The sequence below is a fragment of the Engraulis encrasicolus genome, chromosome 8 (assembly GCF_034702125.1).
Source record: "Engraulis encrasicolus isolate BLACKSEA-1 chromosome 8, IST_EnEncr_1.0, whole genome shotgun sequence".
NCBI lineage: Eukaryota > Metazoa > Chordata > Actinopteri > Clupeiformes > Engraulidae > Engraulis > Engraulis encrasicolus.
This window is the reverse complement of record NC_085864.1, coordinates 29,283,845-29,300,824: the sequence shown is the minus strand read 5'-3', so window position 1 is coordinate 29,300,824 and position 16,980 is coordinate 29,283,845. Positions and strand designations below refer to the sequence as shown.

Sequence of the window (16,980 nt, the reverse complement as noted above, 5' to 3'; positions counted from 1 at the left end):
TCTCTCTCTCTCTCTCTCTCTGTTGTTTTCTCTCTGTCTGTCTATTTCTCTCTCTCTGTTTTTGTCTCTCTCTGTCTCTTTCTCTTTTTCTCTCTCTCTCTGTCTCTCTCTCTATCGCTCTATTATGTCTCTCTCTCTGTCATTTTCTCTCTTGGTCTATGTCTGTCTGTCTTTTTCTCTCTTCTTCCTGTCTGTCTGTCTGTCTGTCTGTCTCTCTTTCTCTCTTTCTCTCTGTCTGTCTATTTCTCTCTTTCTACCCCCCCCCTCTCTCTCTCTCTCTCTCTCTCTCTCTCTCTCTCTCTCTCTCTCTCTCTCTCTCTCTCTCTCTCTCTCTCTCTCTCTCTTTCTCTCTCTCTCTCTCTCTCTTCCCCCCCAGTGCAGTGCAGGAGTCTGCCTAATCCTCTTAGGGTTCCTCCTCAGGGCTTCCCTCCCACACTCTTGTCTGAATCAGTCCGGCCGTGTTTCCGGAGAGAGGTGTCACTCCCATCACCTCCTAAGACGCCACAGGGTTAAAATGTGACATTTGTAAGCTTTCACATTGTTGTGATGGCAAAACATTACATGGCATTGGCGTATACTATTTTTTTAAAGTATTAGAAGCATGTGGATTTTGCTGTATAAATACAGAACGTAACGAATACCATTTCGGTGCTTCAGTTTGGTGTGGATTGGTGTAACGTGGATGAACCTAAATACTGGCCTAAGTGAGGCAGAATCGAGCACCCATACTGTACTCAGATATGTTGATGTTTTGTCTAGAACTACTTCCGTATTCCTGGCATGGTGGAAATGGTCTTCTGCACCATCATCTTATTGGTTATGCAAGTTGCAGATTTTGTTTTCGCGGAATGACCCTCAGAGTGAGCTCTAATGCTTTAATCAGGCTTTGGTGTGAGGCTGGCTCGGCTGATAAGCCTCACTGGGTATTTCATGACATGCAAGCTCATTGGGGCCAACACACTTGTACCCAAACAAAGATTAACTTCATTACAGACAGTCACAGGTTTCAAGTCTGCAATAAGATTGAGACTCTTTTTATATATAGATTATCATTATTCTGTCCTGACCTTGTGTGTGATTTTGTGTAAATTGGACAGTCATAGTTTTAAATCAAACATCATCATTCCCGCAAATGTAGTGAAATAATCTTGACATATGTGACAATTCTCCGTTTGCCAATTCGTTAGTGCAGTGTTTCTCAAAGTGGGGCACAAGCCCCCCTGGGGGGGCGCGGAGGCATTGCGGGGGGAGTGTGTGACATCTGATTTGGGCGTTCTCCCCCCCCCAGGAAATTTCATGTCTTGCCAATAAGCCAATACGTTTTAAGCATTATATACATAATTATAAACTTTATTAATTGTCATACAGGACATGAACACACATCTGCATTCCACTGCAGTCCCTCTTTGTTTTATCTCACCAGTTACCTTTCTTTGATTCAGCACAGCGCAGCGATCGTAAAATCAGTTTTGCGCGAGTACTGCTGTTGCTGGGGGGGTTCGGAAGCATCCAGATCCTCCGAAGGGGGGAATGATGAGCAAAGTTTGAGAACCACTGCGTTAGTGTCACAGTGTCAGGTTTAAACCAAATATCCTAGACTCTCACAAATGTAGTATTTTTTTTATTTTTTTATTTTCTCTTTAGTCATTTCTTACTCTATGTTCAGGGGCTGTTCCTCTCTTTTGTATTGGGACAGTCACAGGTCTAAACCAAAGCTCTCAGATTCTACACCTGAACTCTTCAGCCATTCTATTTGTCCGATGTGTTGCACTCTCCTGTTCCTTGCCACCAACATTTGTTGTTGTTCTGTGCCATCAAGTCTTGAAGTTTCGACGGTGAAACTTCCTTCTTCATCAGAAGGTCACATAGACCCTCTGATAAAGTCGGAAGTTTCATCGTCGAAGCATGTCAAGTAAAAGATAAATTTTTTTACATGTCTGAAACAAAAGACACTTGAAGACTTGATATAACGTAAGACATGATGGACGTCATGCATGTGTTCTGTGCCATGTTGTTGTGTCCTGGCAGGTGCTGTCTGTGTGTGTGGAGGAGGAGAACATCATTCAAGTTTCTTTTGTTACAGACGTGTAAAAGTTTTCATCTTTTACCTGACATATTTCGACAGTGAAAATGCTGTCTTCATTAGAGGGTCACCTACATGTGTTCTGTGCCATATTGTGTCCTGGCAGGTGCTGTCTGTATGCGTGGAGGAGGAGAACATCATTCCCTATATCACCAACGTGCTGCAGAACCCCGACCTGGCCCTGCGCATGGCCGTCCGCAACAACCTGGCCGGGGCAGAGGAGCTCTTCGCCCGCAAGTTCAACAACCTCTTCGCCAGCGGCAACTACTCGGAGGCTGCCAAAGTGGCCGCCAACGCGCCCAAGGTACTCCAGCTCCAACCCTTTCCTCACCCAGTGTTGCCAGATTGGGCAGGTTCCTGCCCAATTGGGCTGTTTAGGATGGGAGTCTGCGGGTAACAAAGGGTAAAAATGGCATTTGGGCAGGTTTTTCTGCCGATCTATGGCCAGAGAAATCTATAGAATTAAGTTCAAATTGGGCGGGATTTAGTGCTTCCAGGTGGGTTTTGAGCATTTTTTGGGCTGGAAATAATCAGTCTCATCTGGCAACCCTGACCTCACCCTCTCTTCCCATCGTGCCCAAGGTACCCCAGCCCACCACCACCACCGCCACTTGCACCCTCTCCCCTACCCTCACCCTCTCCTTCCAACACGCCCAAGGTACCCCAGCTCCCACCACCACCACCACTAACACTAGCGTTTCTCAACATGGATGCTACAGCCCCCCAGGGGATGTTGGGGAGCCCAAGGGAAAGATACATCTGAGAGGGGGCGGGGCTTAGTTGCCATTGGGGTGCATTAGTCCGTTTTATTTTTTAATACTAATGGGAGCGTTGGCCAGAGGTCAAGGGGGCGTCGGGAGGCTAACGATGGGGTCAGGGGGGCGTTTGTTTAAAATGAGTTGAGAACGACTGACTTAATCCCTCTCCCCTAGACTCACCCTCTCCTCCACACCACACCCAGGAACCACCACTCCATCAATCACCCACCAGCACCATCTCCCCTCCCCTCCCCCCACCCTCCACATAGCGCCAAAGGTACCCCAGCCCCCACCCACCACCACTTACCACCCTCTCCCCTACCACTACCTTCACCCTCTCCAGTACCATTACCCTCTCCCCTACCCTCACCCTCTCCACCGCATCTTGCCAAGGTACCCCAGCCACCCGCACCACCACCACCTACACCCTCTACCCTCAACCCTCACTCCATCAATCACCCACCAGCACCGTCTCCCCCACCCCCACCCTCACGTGGCCCCATAATGAGTCAGTAATGAGAGATAGCAGCTTGGAAGCAGAGTGGGGCTATTGATCAGCTGACTTGCAGACAGAAACGAAAATGTTGACTTGCCGCATTTAGTGTTGGTGTGAGGTGTTTTGTCGCATTAGGGAAGGTGTGTGTGTGTGTGTGTGTGTGTGTGTGTGTTAGAGAGGGAGGGAGTGTGTGTTTGTGTTTGTGTTTGTGTGTGTGTCTGAGAATAACCTGCCGTTGTTCCTCCTCTGTGCCCCGTCAGGGAATTCTGCGGACTCCCGACACCATCCGGCGTTTCCAGAGCGTTCCGGCCCAGCCGGGCCAGACCTCGCCCCTGCTCCAGTACTTCGGGATCCTGCTGGACCAGGGCCAGCTCAACAAGTTCGAGTCCCTGGAGCTGTGCAGGCCCGTGCTGCAGCAGGGACGCAAGCAGCTGCTGGAGAAGTGGCTCAAGGAGGATAAGGTGAGGAGGGAAGAAGGGGGCACCAGGGGTCTAACAAGCATTACAGCGATTCCAGTTCCCACTTGGAGTTCAGAAATGACAAATCCTGTGCTGTATGAGCAGCACACAATGCTATTGAAAAAGGTAGGTCTGCACACTGCCGATCAGCTCCAAAAATAAACTTTATTATTAAATAATAAAGTTTATTTTTGGAGCTGATCGGCAGTGTGTAGACCTACCCAGCACCTACCCAGCACACAATACTAAACTACCCCAGCACACAATACTAAACACACATATCAACTGTCTGAAGTACGCACATGGAAGGAATCGACAGGCTATCTGCTGGAAAAACTAGACTAGTTTTCCTGTTGAGGTTTCACTGTGGCCTATGGGAACGGGGAAGAAATAAAAATTTGCCCCAAAATTCAATATTGTGGCTATTTTCCACTACCCGCAGATGACTGGTCTATAAAACAGTACACGGCCAAGGTTTTTTGCATTTCTGAAGCTGACATTAAAACCTTAGGTTATTGGGTTTTTGAGAAAGCTGGGAAAGTGATCTGTGGCTTGACTGGAGGTTTCTTGTGTGTTTTCTAGCTCGAGTGCTCTGAGGAGCTTGGAGATCTGGTGAAGTCTGTGGACCCCACCCTGGCCCTGAGTGTCTACCTGAGGGCCAACGTACCCAACAAAGTCATCCAGTGCTTCGCAGAGACTGGCCAGTTCCAGAAGATAGTCCTGTACGCCAAAAAGGTAAGAAGAGCTCGGTGTTAATATATTTCCAAAACAGATTTCAACTTGCTGTATTTCAGTGCACTGATTTTGCATTTTTTGTTTAAATGAATGTTTGAGCATGTACATGAAGTTAATGCATTTGAGTTTGTATGATGATGGAACCCTTGTTCTTTCTCCGATAACAAAGAATCCATATAAGGACTGCGGTTTAACTCATGTGTCTTATCAGAGCCAATCTTGTCATTTTAACATCTGCTGCTATTCAACATCAAAGGACCACAATGGAAATAAGCTTCCAAGCCTTATTGTGTTATCCTGACTCTCTGTATGTGGTGCGGTTTATATGGATCATGTGTTTAATTGTATATGAGAACTGAGAATGTCAAATCAATTCATTCCCTCACTCATCTGTGTTCATGTGTTGTTGCTGCCAGGTGGGCTACACTCCCGACTGGATCTTCCTGCTGAGGAACGTGATGCGCATCAGCCCTGAGCAGGGCCTGCAGTTCTCCCAGATGCTGGTGCAGGACGAGGAGCCGTTGGCCGACATCACACAGGTCAGCAACAACAAACACTGGGCTACCAAATTGTGTTTTATTGTAGGGCTGCACGATATATCGAAAATGTATCGATATCGCGATATCACGGCTTGCGATACACGTATCGCAAAGGTTGTGCACGTATCGTAAACAGTTTTTGATTTTTTATAACAGGAAATTTGGTGAGAAGGTTAAAAAATGCATTAAAAATGTTGACATTTTAAGTTGATGCTGTATTAGCCATGGTTTTTCCCAGAATACGGTCATGTTATCGTGTATCGCATATTTTTCTAATATCGTGCAGCCCTATTTTAATGTCATATAGGAGTAGTTTAAAGCCTGCACATCCAAAACGTCTGACCTGGAAGCAGGGTAACCAAATGAATAGATAAAAGTATGAAAAAAGTCAGCTTCAACCAGGGTTTTTCTGCTCCCGCTGGCTGACCTATCACATGTCAACAACAACCGCTACCGAGGTGCAAAATTGGCCTGTTTTATAATCATATAGGCCTAGTCATAAACTTTGATTAAGCATTGATGACTAAAATTCATATTGCTCTAAAGTTCTAAGAAAGTTCCCCATTGGAAGTTAACCTTAAAGAAAGAGGGCTCCTCTTTGGGTAATTATCCGTCTCCATACCTAAACAATAATTGCTATCGCAGATTATCCCTGTAGTGGGACAATAAACACTACTACTAATCATCCGTCTCCTCACATCAGTACTGTGTTTGTTTTGGCTGACGTGTTCTCTCTCTCTTGGTTCTGCTCCCCTCAGATTGTGGACGTGTTCATGGAGTACAACCTGATCCAGCAGTGCACCTCTTTCCTGCTGGACGCCCTGAAGAACAACCGGCCCACAGAGGGACCCCTGCAGACACGCCTGCTGGAGATGAACCTCATGCACGCACCACAGGTCTGCTCTCCTCCTACACCTCCTCCTCCTCCTCCTCCTCCTCCTCCTTTCTCTCTCCTTATAACAAAACATGTCATTGATATTGGGGACCCTCTTGAGATGTTCGTCTCATCCTCTGATACAGAATTTGATTTGAACAGAAATTGATGCACTTAATATTCTATGCATGACAACTCGAACTTCCTGTTACTAATTTTTGACGATAAGAAGTTACTGATTGGGCAACTCCTTCAAACTGCAGCCATTGTACATTGTTGCAACAAAACAATAGACCAAACTAAAGCTAGAGAGCTTCTGCTGCTCTGGGGTGCATTTCTTGACACCATAGTTGCTAACTACGTGAGCTACTTTTTCGTTTGCAATTTCCCATTGACAACTACCCAAGTTGCTAACTGGCTAACAATTACACTTTGGAGAAACATGCCCCTGAACTCTAAATCATGTCCTGTCCCCTTCCCTTCCTCCACAGATGGCTTGTTGATCAGTTGCTAATATCGACGATCTTTCTTCTTCTTCTCTCCTCCGCAGGTGGCAGATGCCATCTTGGGTAACCAGATGTTCACCCATTACGACCGGGCCCACGTGGCGCAGCTGTGCGAGAAGGCCGGCCTGCTGCAGAGGGCTCTGGAGCACTACACAGACCTCTACGACATCAAGAGGGCCGTGGTGCACACACACCTGCTCAACCCAGAGGTACATGTGTAACGGAGGCTAACTAGCACAGAGTTGGCGTGGAACGTTGGTAAACCTCCCTCCGATAGCTTCATACAGTCTCGTGCCGTTGGGCTGAGAGACTAGTCTCTTGGCCCAGCGGTATCGTACTGTGTCTCCCATTGCCGGACCGTTGTAGTTGACGAGATCGCACGTTCGATCCCCGAGGGGGGTGAACAGGTGCAAGATGACCTCAGTCACACATGACAGACTACTGTGCAATGCGTATCCACCAGGACCTGTTGATTGGATGTACAAATGTTAAAAAGTGTGTTAAGACTTGTCTAAAAACCCAATAGCTAGACTGAGCACAGGTAAATAACAGACTCTGCAAATGCGTATCCAGCACCTGTTGATTGGATGTTCACACACAATCTTAGGCCACTAAAAAATGTTTTTGTGTAAAGACTAGACAGAGCACGGAAGTGACTGGAAAGAGGTGGCACAGTATCAATATTTCACTGAATCATTCAAGTGGCTACACCATATTTAAAATGCACTGCACAGTACACACACTAATCTTTCAGTTAATTAACCAGTCATTACTAATGATTAGTGATCGCTTATAAACTTGTTGTGTTGTAATGGCCTAGAGTAAGTTGTAGATAGCTGTGTGTGTTTTTTGTACTTCTTCAGCTCCCTGGGTAGAGGGCTATACAAAAGAACATCACCTAAAAAGCTCTGAGTACATTTAGAATTAGGAAGAAAGGAAATCCGCACACTGTTACTGCTCACCCACACCTGACGAAGACCGCCTGAGGTCGAAACGTTGTGTTCAAATAAATCGGTGAGCAGTAACAGTGTGCGGATTTCCTTTCTTCCTTTACGCACGTTTGTTTGATCCAGCACCTGTTTTACTGGATGTGCGCGCATCACCCACACTACATTTAAAATTAGGCCAGTCTTTTAAACAGAGCAAGCACTCCCTAGCTTTCCCCAAAATTAAGTGGAATTACAGTATCATTACTAATATTTCATTAGACGGTACTATCACAGTAATTGTAAATGTTGAGTCTATGGTAAGCTGATGGTGTGTTGTTCTCCACAGTGGCTGGTGAACTTGTCAGTGGAGGACTATAAGACAAAACAAATGTAACATACATATAATAAAAGATTAGGCCAGTCTTTTAAACATATAGTTCTCCTCAGCTTTCCTCCAAACTGGGTGCTATCGTACTATCACAGTAATTTTAAGTGTTGAGTCTGGTGGTTGAATCTTGTGTTGTGTTGTCCACAGTGGCTGGTGAACTTCTTCGGCTCCCTCTCGGTGGAGGACTCCCTGGAGTGCCTGAGGGCCATGCTGTCTGCCAACATCCGCCAGAACCTGCAGATCTGCGTCCAGGTGGCCTCCAAGTACCACGAGCAGCTCTCCACCAACACGCTCATCGAGCTCTTCGAGTCCTTCAAGAGCTTTGAGGGTATGTGGTGTAGATTAGAGTACTTTTATTAATCCCGAGGAAAATGTAGGTGTCTGACAGCTTACATAGATACACAAATACAAAGCCTACACAAAGCCTAATACAAATACACAAAGACCTAATACACATTATTGCACAATGCTGTAAACATGAAGCAAAAAATAGAAGTATAGCAAATGGTGGTGTTATTTAGTCCTAACATTGTGATTTTGGGTAGTTATTTCATCAGCATGACCTGGATTAACAGTTTTCAGGTGCACTACAAATAAAAGTAAATGACATTAGAATGTTGACTGATCTTTAAACTGAAGGCTGATGCTCACATTAAACACGCATGGTATGAAATATTACTGTGATATGTCAAAGTTCAGATTGACTTCGTATTCATACAAAGGAAAACAAAAAAAAATATATATGTATTTTTTCCATCACAGGTCTTTTCTATTTCCTGGGCTCCATCGTGAACTTCAGCCAGGACCCAGAGGTTCACTTCAAGTACATTCAGGCAGCCTGCAAGACCGGACAGATCAAAGAGGTGGAGAGGATCTGCCGAGAAAGCAACTGTTACGACCCTGAGCGCGTCAAGAACTTCCTCAAGGTGCGATTCCTTTAGTAATTTGCGACCTATGAGCCGCACCTGAATTTAAGCCGCACTCACTCAAATTAAGAAGAAACAAAGAATTGTACATGTATAGGCACCTCTGCAACAGGTGTTTACATTGTAACATGGGATATTTGCAAAACATAAGCTGTGGTGCTAACTCTTTTCCCTTCGTGCTCGTCACAAATAAAAACCTATAAATTAGCCGTATCATGGTATAAGCCGCAGGGTTCAAAGCATGAGGAAAAAGAAGTGGCTTATAGGCCAAAACATCAAGGGTATGCTCAATTAATATGATATGGTACTCTATGCTACAGGTAGGGAAAATCTATTGGATATGTAATAAATATGGATTTATATATGAACATTACTTTATGGTATCGTTTTCCCTTTTGAAACAGGAAGCCAAACTGACTGACCAGCTGCCTCTGATCATCGTGTGCGACCGTTTCGACTTTGTCCACGACCTGGTGCTGTACCTGTACCGCAACAACCTGCAGAAGTACATCGAGATCTATGTGCAGAAGGTGAGCCACGGAAGACAGACTAGAACAACAGATCGCTTAACTCAGAGGCATTGTTCACGTGAGACTAGACCATAGATGCAACAGAAAAGGAAAGAAAAATACATCTGTGAAGTATTTTGGCGTTAGCTGAATATGAAAATAGATTATCTGTAGTATTTGCATTTGTACTATCTTGCTCAGTACAGTATGTGTTATACTGCATAATATGCTAATCAGGGCTCTAAATTAACACCTGCCAACCAGCCAAATGCTTGTGAATATTCAGTTTGGCTGGTGGAAAAGAAAATGTACCAGCAGCCACTTGTACCCATTAATGTGTGTGTTTGGCTAGTAAGATTATCATCTAGCCAATTTGGCTGGTGATGAAGAAAAAAAGTTCATTTAGAGCCCTGCTGCTAATGTATGGAACATTAAATAAGCAGTCATAAGGGACTAAGTGAGTGTGTAGAGAGTTACTTGTGCACAATCCCTGGTGCTGAACAAAAATATTACGTATTTTTTGAAAAAAGGTTTGCACACTCCTTTGGATTTTTTCTTCTTCAAGTTATTTTCTTCTTTTTATTCATTCATTCATTGGCAATGACGTTTCGACCTCTCGGTCTTCCTCAGATTCACTAAGTGAGTGTGTGCCTTCCTCAGGTGAACCCCAGCCGTCTGCCCGTGGTGATCGGAGGGCTGCTGGACGTGGACTGCTCTGAGGACGTCATCAAGAACCTGATCCTGGTGGTGCGCGGCCAGTTCTCCACTGACGAGCTGGTGGCGGAGGTGGAGAAGAGGAACAGGTGGGCTCCCATTGGCTGAGCAGCTCTGAGGCTCCGACCTCCTCTACATGCAGGACGTCTCAACTCAAGCCGATGTCACTGCCAATAGCAAAAGTATTTCATTAGAAACCCAAAATTGCTATAACTGTGTAATGTTATCAATTATTTTATGTTGTAAATGATAAATTATGTTATGCAATGGTTTAAAAAAAAACTTTGTACTAAATATCTGTTGTATTTGTACAATTTGCTCATTTATAAAAACGACTCCTCGACATAGAACTCATTATCTAATTTCAACAATGCAATCAAAACAGAAGTCCACTTTTTATCTTAGGTCATGTTCTTTATTTATATATAACACATTTTGAGAGCTTCCAGGAAGGAGCCATATTTGTGCAACAGTTCCCTTCCATAGAAAATACTTGTTTGTTTGTGTCTCATCTCTCTCTCTCTCTCTCACTCCATTCATCCCTTGCTCTGTAATATTTTACCGCGACAGACTGAAGCTGCTGCTGCCTTGGCTGGAGGCCCGTATCCACGAGGGCTGCGAGGAGCCAGCTACCCACAACGCCCTGGCCAAGATCTACATCGACAGCAACAACAACCCCGAGCGCTTCCTGCGCGAGAACCCCTTCTACGACAGCCGTGTGGTGGGCAAGTATTGCGAGAAGAGGGACCCCCACCTGGCCTGCGTCGCCTACGAGAGGGGACAGTGCGACCAGGAACTCATTAATGTACGTGTGCACTGGGATGTCCGTAAAAAAAACACATGCATTAACTTCAATGCAAATGCATGAGCACAATTTTGCATAAATATTGAATGTCTTTTTTTTTATATCGTCCACAAGCAGAGAAAGAGAGAAATGTGAATTTAGGATTTTCTGAATATGGGTTAAAGGTGTCACATTCAGCATGCACATAAAAACAATAAAAACTTTATCACTAGTGTGCAGAAGCACATGATAATTATATGCAAAGGTTCCAGGCTTTGGGTTCGGCAAATCCAAGGATATTCAACTTTAAAAATAAAATAAACAACCTCTATTAGAAATGTACACACTGCTAGTGTGCTGTACAGGATGTAAAACACCTGGTTTAAAAACTGTCAGCAACTTACCAGAGGCCTCTGTTCCTTGCAGGTGTGCAATGAGAACTCCCTGTTCAAGAGCTTGTCGCGGTACCTTGTGCGCCGCAAGGACCCGGAGCTGTGGGCCAGCGTGCTACTGGAAACCAACCCCTTCAGGAGGCCTCTCATCGACCAGGTACGGCCTGCCCCTTAAACCCGCAGAGGTCTTATGACTTTTAAAGCTCAAGTCAAAGCTTCCTTTTGAAGAAATTCTTTTAAGAAAAATCATAAAGCATAAATGACATTGTGTTATTGAATGGGTGAATATGATGTGTTATGTGGTGTTATTGAGTGGGTGAATATGACTAAGTATGAACATAAAAATGTCAAATCAACTGTATTTTTATACATGCAAAGTACATATCTCAAGCATGTGTAGATGTAAGCATCAGACATGTGATGTCAAAGAAAGATCATAAAAGTTTAACGAGATCAGTGCCACTAAAGTATTTTCTTGCCACCCTCCTGTGCTGTAGGTGGTTCAGACCGCTCTCTCAGAAACCCAGGACCCTGAGGAGGTGTCCGTCACTGTCAAAGCCTTCATGACTGCAGACCTGCCCAATGAACTCATCGAGCTGCTCGAGAAGATCGTTCTCGATAACTCTGTCTTCAGTGAACACAGGTACGGTGTTAGAGGAAATGTAGGAACAGACTACAGGCTAAGTCATTCATATAGTGATGGAAATAATGCCATGGATATTGAAGAACAACATTAAATAATGAAGAGCTCTTTTCCCAAATCCTCGAATTTGGTTTCCAATTGGCTCGATTTGCATTAGCTTGTCTTTAAAAAAAAAAAAAAAAAATAGGCTTTCATGGTTCTTTTTAAAAATATATGTATAGTAAGGTGAATTGAGGTAAATTGGGCCACTTATTCGCATATAAGTGAATGGGGGAAAAGTGACCCAATTGACCTGAATTCACCCTATATATATTTTCAGGGGCTTTTATGCCTTTATTTTGACAGGAAGCGAATGGTACAGAGAGACAGGGGAGGATCAGGAAATGACCCCGGCCAGACTCGAATCGGGGTCCCCGTGGGTGGGCATGCAAGCCGAAATGTGGGGGGCTTAGCACACTGTGCCACAGTGCCCTCTGGCTTTCATGGTTCTTAATAATGTAGTGTTTTACTGAAAAAAACTTTGACCAACGCGCTTGTCTGTCACAGGAACCTTCAGAATCTGCTGATCCTCACGGCGATCAAGGCGGACCGCACTCGCGTCATGGAGTACATCAACCGCCTGGACAACTACGACGCCCCGGACATCGCCAACATCGCCATTAGCAACGAGCTCTTCGAGGAGGCCTTCGCCATCTTCCGCAAGTTTGACGTCAACACATCAGCCGTGCAGGTCAGTGCTGGAGTATAGCTAGCATACAAGATAATGGAAAAAAGGAGGCGCACACAAGACTTGTGTGAAAAAGTGTATTGAAGCCGAAAATATACAACAGAAGTCTAAGGTTAACTGGAGAGACAGAAGTTTCGGAGCTAGTCCATTCTCAATGTCTCCAGTAGGAGTATAGCTAGCATAGCCAGGCCGTGCCCTCCAGCAACACCTTCAGCATTACTACTAGTCAGGTCAAGAGCAATGGAAGTACTTTCTGAGCCCCCAAAAAATCGGGAACTCCTCCCACTTTGTTGGGAAGCAAACAACCATTAGCAAACCAAGGGAGGCGGGTCAACCTTGCCGTTTGGGAAATGTTAATTGTTATGCTCTTGGTCAGACCAAGTCTCAAAGAGATTTGAAAGTCGATGATAATCAGGCTATAGCTAGCTGCCTCTGGAAGTTGAAGACACCTGAGATCTTTTCACAGGAATTTGCATCAAACGTCTATTCTGTGCTTGCCTGCAAAGGCAAAGTGTATGAATTAAGTGAACACTGAAAATAAACAATGCACTTCACTCTTTTTTCATTAACTTAAATTTCGTGCTTCCTCTTTTTGAATCTAATCAATACGTATATGCACTTACATTAATTACATTTCAATACATTTTGGATACTTTTTTATCCAAAGCATCCTGGATACAAAAATCAGCTGTATTGTTTATACATGCAAAGTACACATCTCTAGCATCTCTAGACATAAATGGCTTCAAACGTGTCCTTCCTCTTGGCTTTACTGGGCATATTCAGCCTCCTTCTCTGGCTGACCTGTATCTGCACTCCTCCTCCTCCCGCAGGTTCTCATCGAGCACATTGGCAACCTGGACCGTGCGTATGAGTTTGCCGAGCGGTGCAACGAGCCGGCAGTGTGGAGCCAGCTGGCCAAGGCCCAGCTGCAGAAGGGCCTGGTCAAGGAGGCCATCGACTCCTACATCAAGGCAGACGACCCCTCCGCATACATGGAGGTCGGGCAGGCCGCTGCTCAGAGTGGTAAGAAGTCAGCGACATTGCCCTCTAGACTTTCATTTGTTTCAATGAGTCGCTTAGTCAGATTCCCATTTCACTGTAGTTGTGTGTTTGCAAAGAAGGCTGGCTTCACCACACATTGGACAGTAGTTTGAAACTTTTTTAAAGTGTATTTGGGGGACTTTTGGGGTGTTTATTATGTCAGGATCGTGTGAGAGGAGACAGGAAATGAGATGGAGAGAGATATGGGGTAGGACTGGGAAATTACCCTATCCGGACTCGAACCGGGGTCCCCTTGGGCATGCAAGCCCAAATGTGGGGGGCTTAGCACGCTGCACCACAGCACCCCAGTAGCAATTTTTTTTGTCAGCAACTGAGGCACGAAACAGAAACAATATTGACATCTGTCTGTGTAATGGAAATATGTTTGCACCATGCCATATTCACCATAAGATTGTTATACCCGTAAGTATTTTTTTAACCTTGGGTGTAAATGTGCAGTTCATATATTCAAGAGGACTTTTCTATTTTTGATTTTGCTTGTTAGTGGTTCTCTGCTAACCCCATTTGATGTTCATTGCAGGTAACTGGGAAGACTTGGTGAAGTTCCTGCAGATGGCCCGTAAGAAGTCCCGCGAGTCCTACGTGGAGACGGAGCTCATCTTCGCCCTGGCCAAGACCAACCGCCTGGCCGAGCTGGAGGAGTTCATCAACGGGCCCAACAACGCCCACATCCAGCAGGTACAAGATGCACACTACACTACTGACATATACCCAACAACGCCCACATCCAGCAGGTACAAGATGCACACTACTGACATACACCCAGCAACGCCCACATCCAGCAGGTACAAGATGCACACTACACTACTGACATATACCCAGCAACGCCCACATACAGCAGGTACAAGATGCACACTACACTACTGACATATACCCAACAACGCCCACATCCAACAGGTACAAGATGCACACTACACTACTGACATACACCCAGCAACGCCCACATCCAGCAGGTACAAGATGCACACTACTGACATACACCCAGCAACGCCCACATCCAGCAGGTACAAGATGCACACTACTGACATACACCCAGCAACGCCCACATCCAGCAGGTACAAGATGCACACTACACTACTGACATATACCCAGCAACGCCCACATACAGCAGGTACAAGATGCACACTACACTACTGACATACACCCAGCAACGCCCACATCCAGCAGGTACAAGATGCACACTACTGACATAAAAGCCAGCAGTATAAATGGTTTCATTGGCCAACTACATTATGTATACACAGATTTTGACTCAATTAGATGTTTGCTTCCAACATCTATATTCCCATTGTATAAACATGTAGTAGTAAGCACATAATGTAATATTCAGTGCATGCAATAATACATTGTAACAGTAATTCGTTTTCCACATACTGTATTATTGCAGATTTGCCGATTGTCTAATTTTTTTTTCCTTGAATGACCTTGTCTTGACCTCTGGTGCAGGTGGGAGACCGATGCTACGATGAGAAGATGTACGACGCTGCCAAGCTGCTGTACAACAACGTGTCCAACTTCGGCCGTCTGGCCTCCACCCTGGTGCACCTGGGCGAGTACCAGGCAGCCGTGGACGGAGCTCGCAAGGCCAACAGCACCAGGACCTGGAAGGAGGTGAGAGAGACTGAGGACCATATACAACCATGGAAATGGATTTAGTTAGAAGTACTTGATTGCATTGCATACATACCTACAAACGTACATATAAACCCCATCATTTTATCACCATTTCATTTGACCTAGACAAATGAATTCATCATTCACCTGCTTCGTTATATTAGTTATTTTATAATGTACTAGCTGCACGTTTACAGTTGTCCACAGAAGTGGCACATGGTCTTTAATTTAATATGCTGTATCTGTGTAGTACAGTGTCATACTGTATGTTAAAGTGCTTGATATTGATTACAGTTGTGGATGTTACTGATCTGTTTCCCCTTTCCCATACTGTAGGTCTGCTTTGCCTGTGTGGACGGGAAGGAGTTCCGCCTGGCCCAGATGTGTGGGCTGCACATTGTGGTCCACGCCGACGAACTGGAGGAGCTCATCAACTACTACCAGGTAAATACAGACACTAGATGCTAGTCTTGTGTGTTTTATCAACTACTACCAGGTAAATACAGACACTAGATGCTAGTCTTGTGTGTTTTATCAACTGCTACCAGGTAAATACAGACACTAGATGCTAGTCTTGTGTGTTTTATCAACTGCTACCAGGTAAATACAGACACTAGATGCTAGTCTTGTGTGTTTTATCAACTACTACCAGGTAAATACAGACACCTGCTAGTCTTGTGTGTTTTATCAACTTAATTCGTCAGGAATACAAACATATGAATGAATATACAACAAGACATCATCCATGAGCGATAAACAGTAACACTATCCAACATGGCAAAATATGAATGCACACACAAGCCCAAAGCACAATTTCAAACACCGCACCAGACAAACAGACACTTGTAACATTCAGGAAGGATGAGTCCATCCAAAGTTATTGCAGGGCTTAAGTGTAGAGATGACAGATGAGGCAAAACTCCTTACCTTAGATGCAATACACATATTTGACCTTAAAGTTAACCTATCTGTCTGTATGTCTTGTGCCATCAGGGCCGGGGCTACTAATATAATAATAATAGCAATAATATAACATATCTGTCTTATTATGTCAGGGCCGAGGCTGCTAATATCAATATTAATAATAATTAGTAATAATAATTGTAATAAGAATTATAGAATTATAGAAGATTATAACATATCAATCTCATTCCATGAGGGCAGGGGCTACTAATATGATAAAAATAATAATAATTACTATTATTATTATTATTATTATTATTATTATTATTATTATTATTATAATCATAATCATAATCATAATCAGAATAATCATAATATAATAATAATATAATATATCTGTCTGTCTTGCTCCGTCAGGGCCGGGGCTACTAATATAATAATAATAATATAACATATCTGTCTGTATTTTTCCGTCAGGGCCGGGGCTACTTCGAGGAGCTGATCACCATGCTGGAGGCTGCGCTGGGCCTGGAGCGCGCCCACATGGGCATGTTCACCGAGCTGGCCATCCTCTACTCCAAATTCAAGCCCCAGAAGATGAGGGAACACCTGGAGCTCTTCTGGTCACGAGTCAACATCCCCAAGGTGAGTGTGTGTGAGTGAGAGAGCACGAGTGTGGATGTCACGGGTGTCAAACTCAAATTGACTTGGGGCCAATATCAAAATCTGGAAGGAAGTCGTGGGCCGAACTCAAAATTTATTTCACACACACAAAATTTCACACATACTCTTTTCCATCATATATGGTACTTCAAATATGCCTGCATATCCGTTGACATATTTGGCCCCCGGGCCTGAGTTTCACATCCCTGGTGTATGTGTACGCAAGCACATGGTGTTTGTGTAGCATGCTGGTGCTTTTTGCCAGTTGTGCACT

At 44.5% G+C, this 16,980-nt stretch overlaps 1 protein-coding gene across 2 annotated transcripts in view; it reads left to right on the top strand.

Moving 5' to 3' along the window:
- Positions 1-16,980, top strand: part of cltcb (clathrin, heavy chain b (Hc)) — a 38,872-nt gene that overhangs the window by 10,218 nt on the left and 11,674 nt on the right. For both annotated transcript variants that reach the window (XM_063205403.1, XM_063205404.1), the window contains exons 7-25: positions 2,190-2,387; positions 3,598-3,798; positions 4,378-4,530; positions 4,947-5,069; positions 5,828-5,965; positions 6,494-6,658; positions 7,914-8,094; positions 8,529-8,692; positions 9,097-9,222; positions 9,862-10,004; positions 10,486-10,720; positions 11,126-11,248; positions 11,589-11,734; positions 12,281-12,464; positions 13,295-13,487; positions 14,047-14,204; positions 14,973-15,137; positions 15,477-15,584; positions 16,521-16,688. In XM_063205403.1, coding sequence (XP_063061473.1) covers positions 2,190-2,387; positions 3,598-3,798; positions 4,378-4,530; positions 4,947-5,069; positions 5,828-5,965; positions 6,494-6,658; positions 7,914-8,094; positions 8,529-8,692; positions 9,097-9,222; positions 9,862-10,004; positions 10,486-10,720; positions 11,126-11,248; positions 11,589-11,734; positions 12,281-12,464; positions 13,295-13,487; positions 14,047-14,204; positions 14,973-15,137; positions 15,477-15,584; positions 16,521-16,688 — 3,072 coding nt within the window. The remainder of the gene's footprint in view (positions 1-2,189; positions 2,388-3,597; positions 3,799-4,377; positions 4,531-4,946; positions 5,070-5,827; positions 5,966-6,493; positions 6,659-7,913; positions 8,095-8,528; positions 8,693-9,096; positions 9,223-9,861; positions 10,005-10,485; positions 10,721-11,125; positions 11,249-11,588; positions 11,735-12,280; positions 12,465-13,294; positions 13,488-14,046; positions 14,205-14,972; positions 15,138-15,476; positions 15,585-16,520; positions 16,689-16,980) is intronic.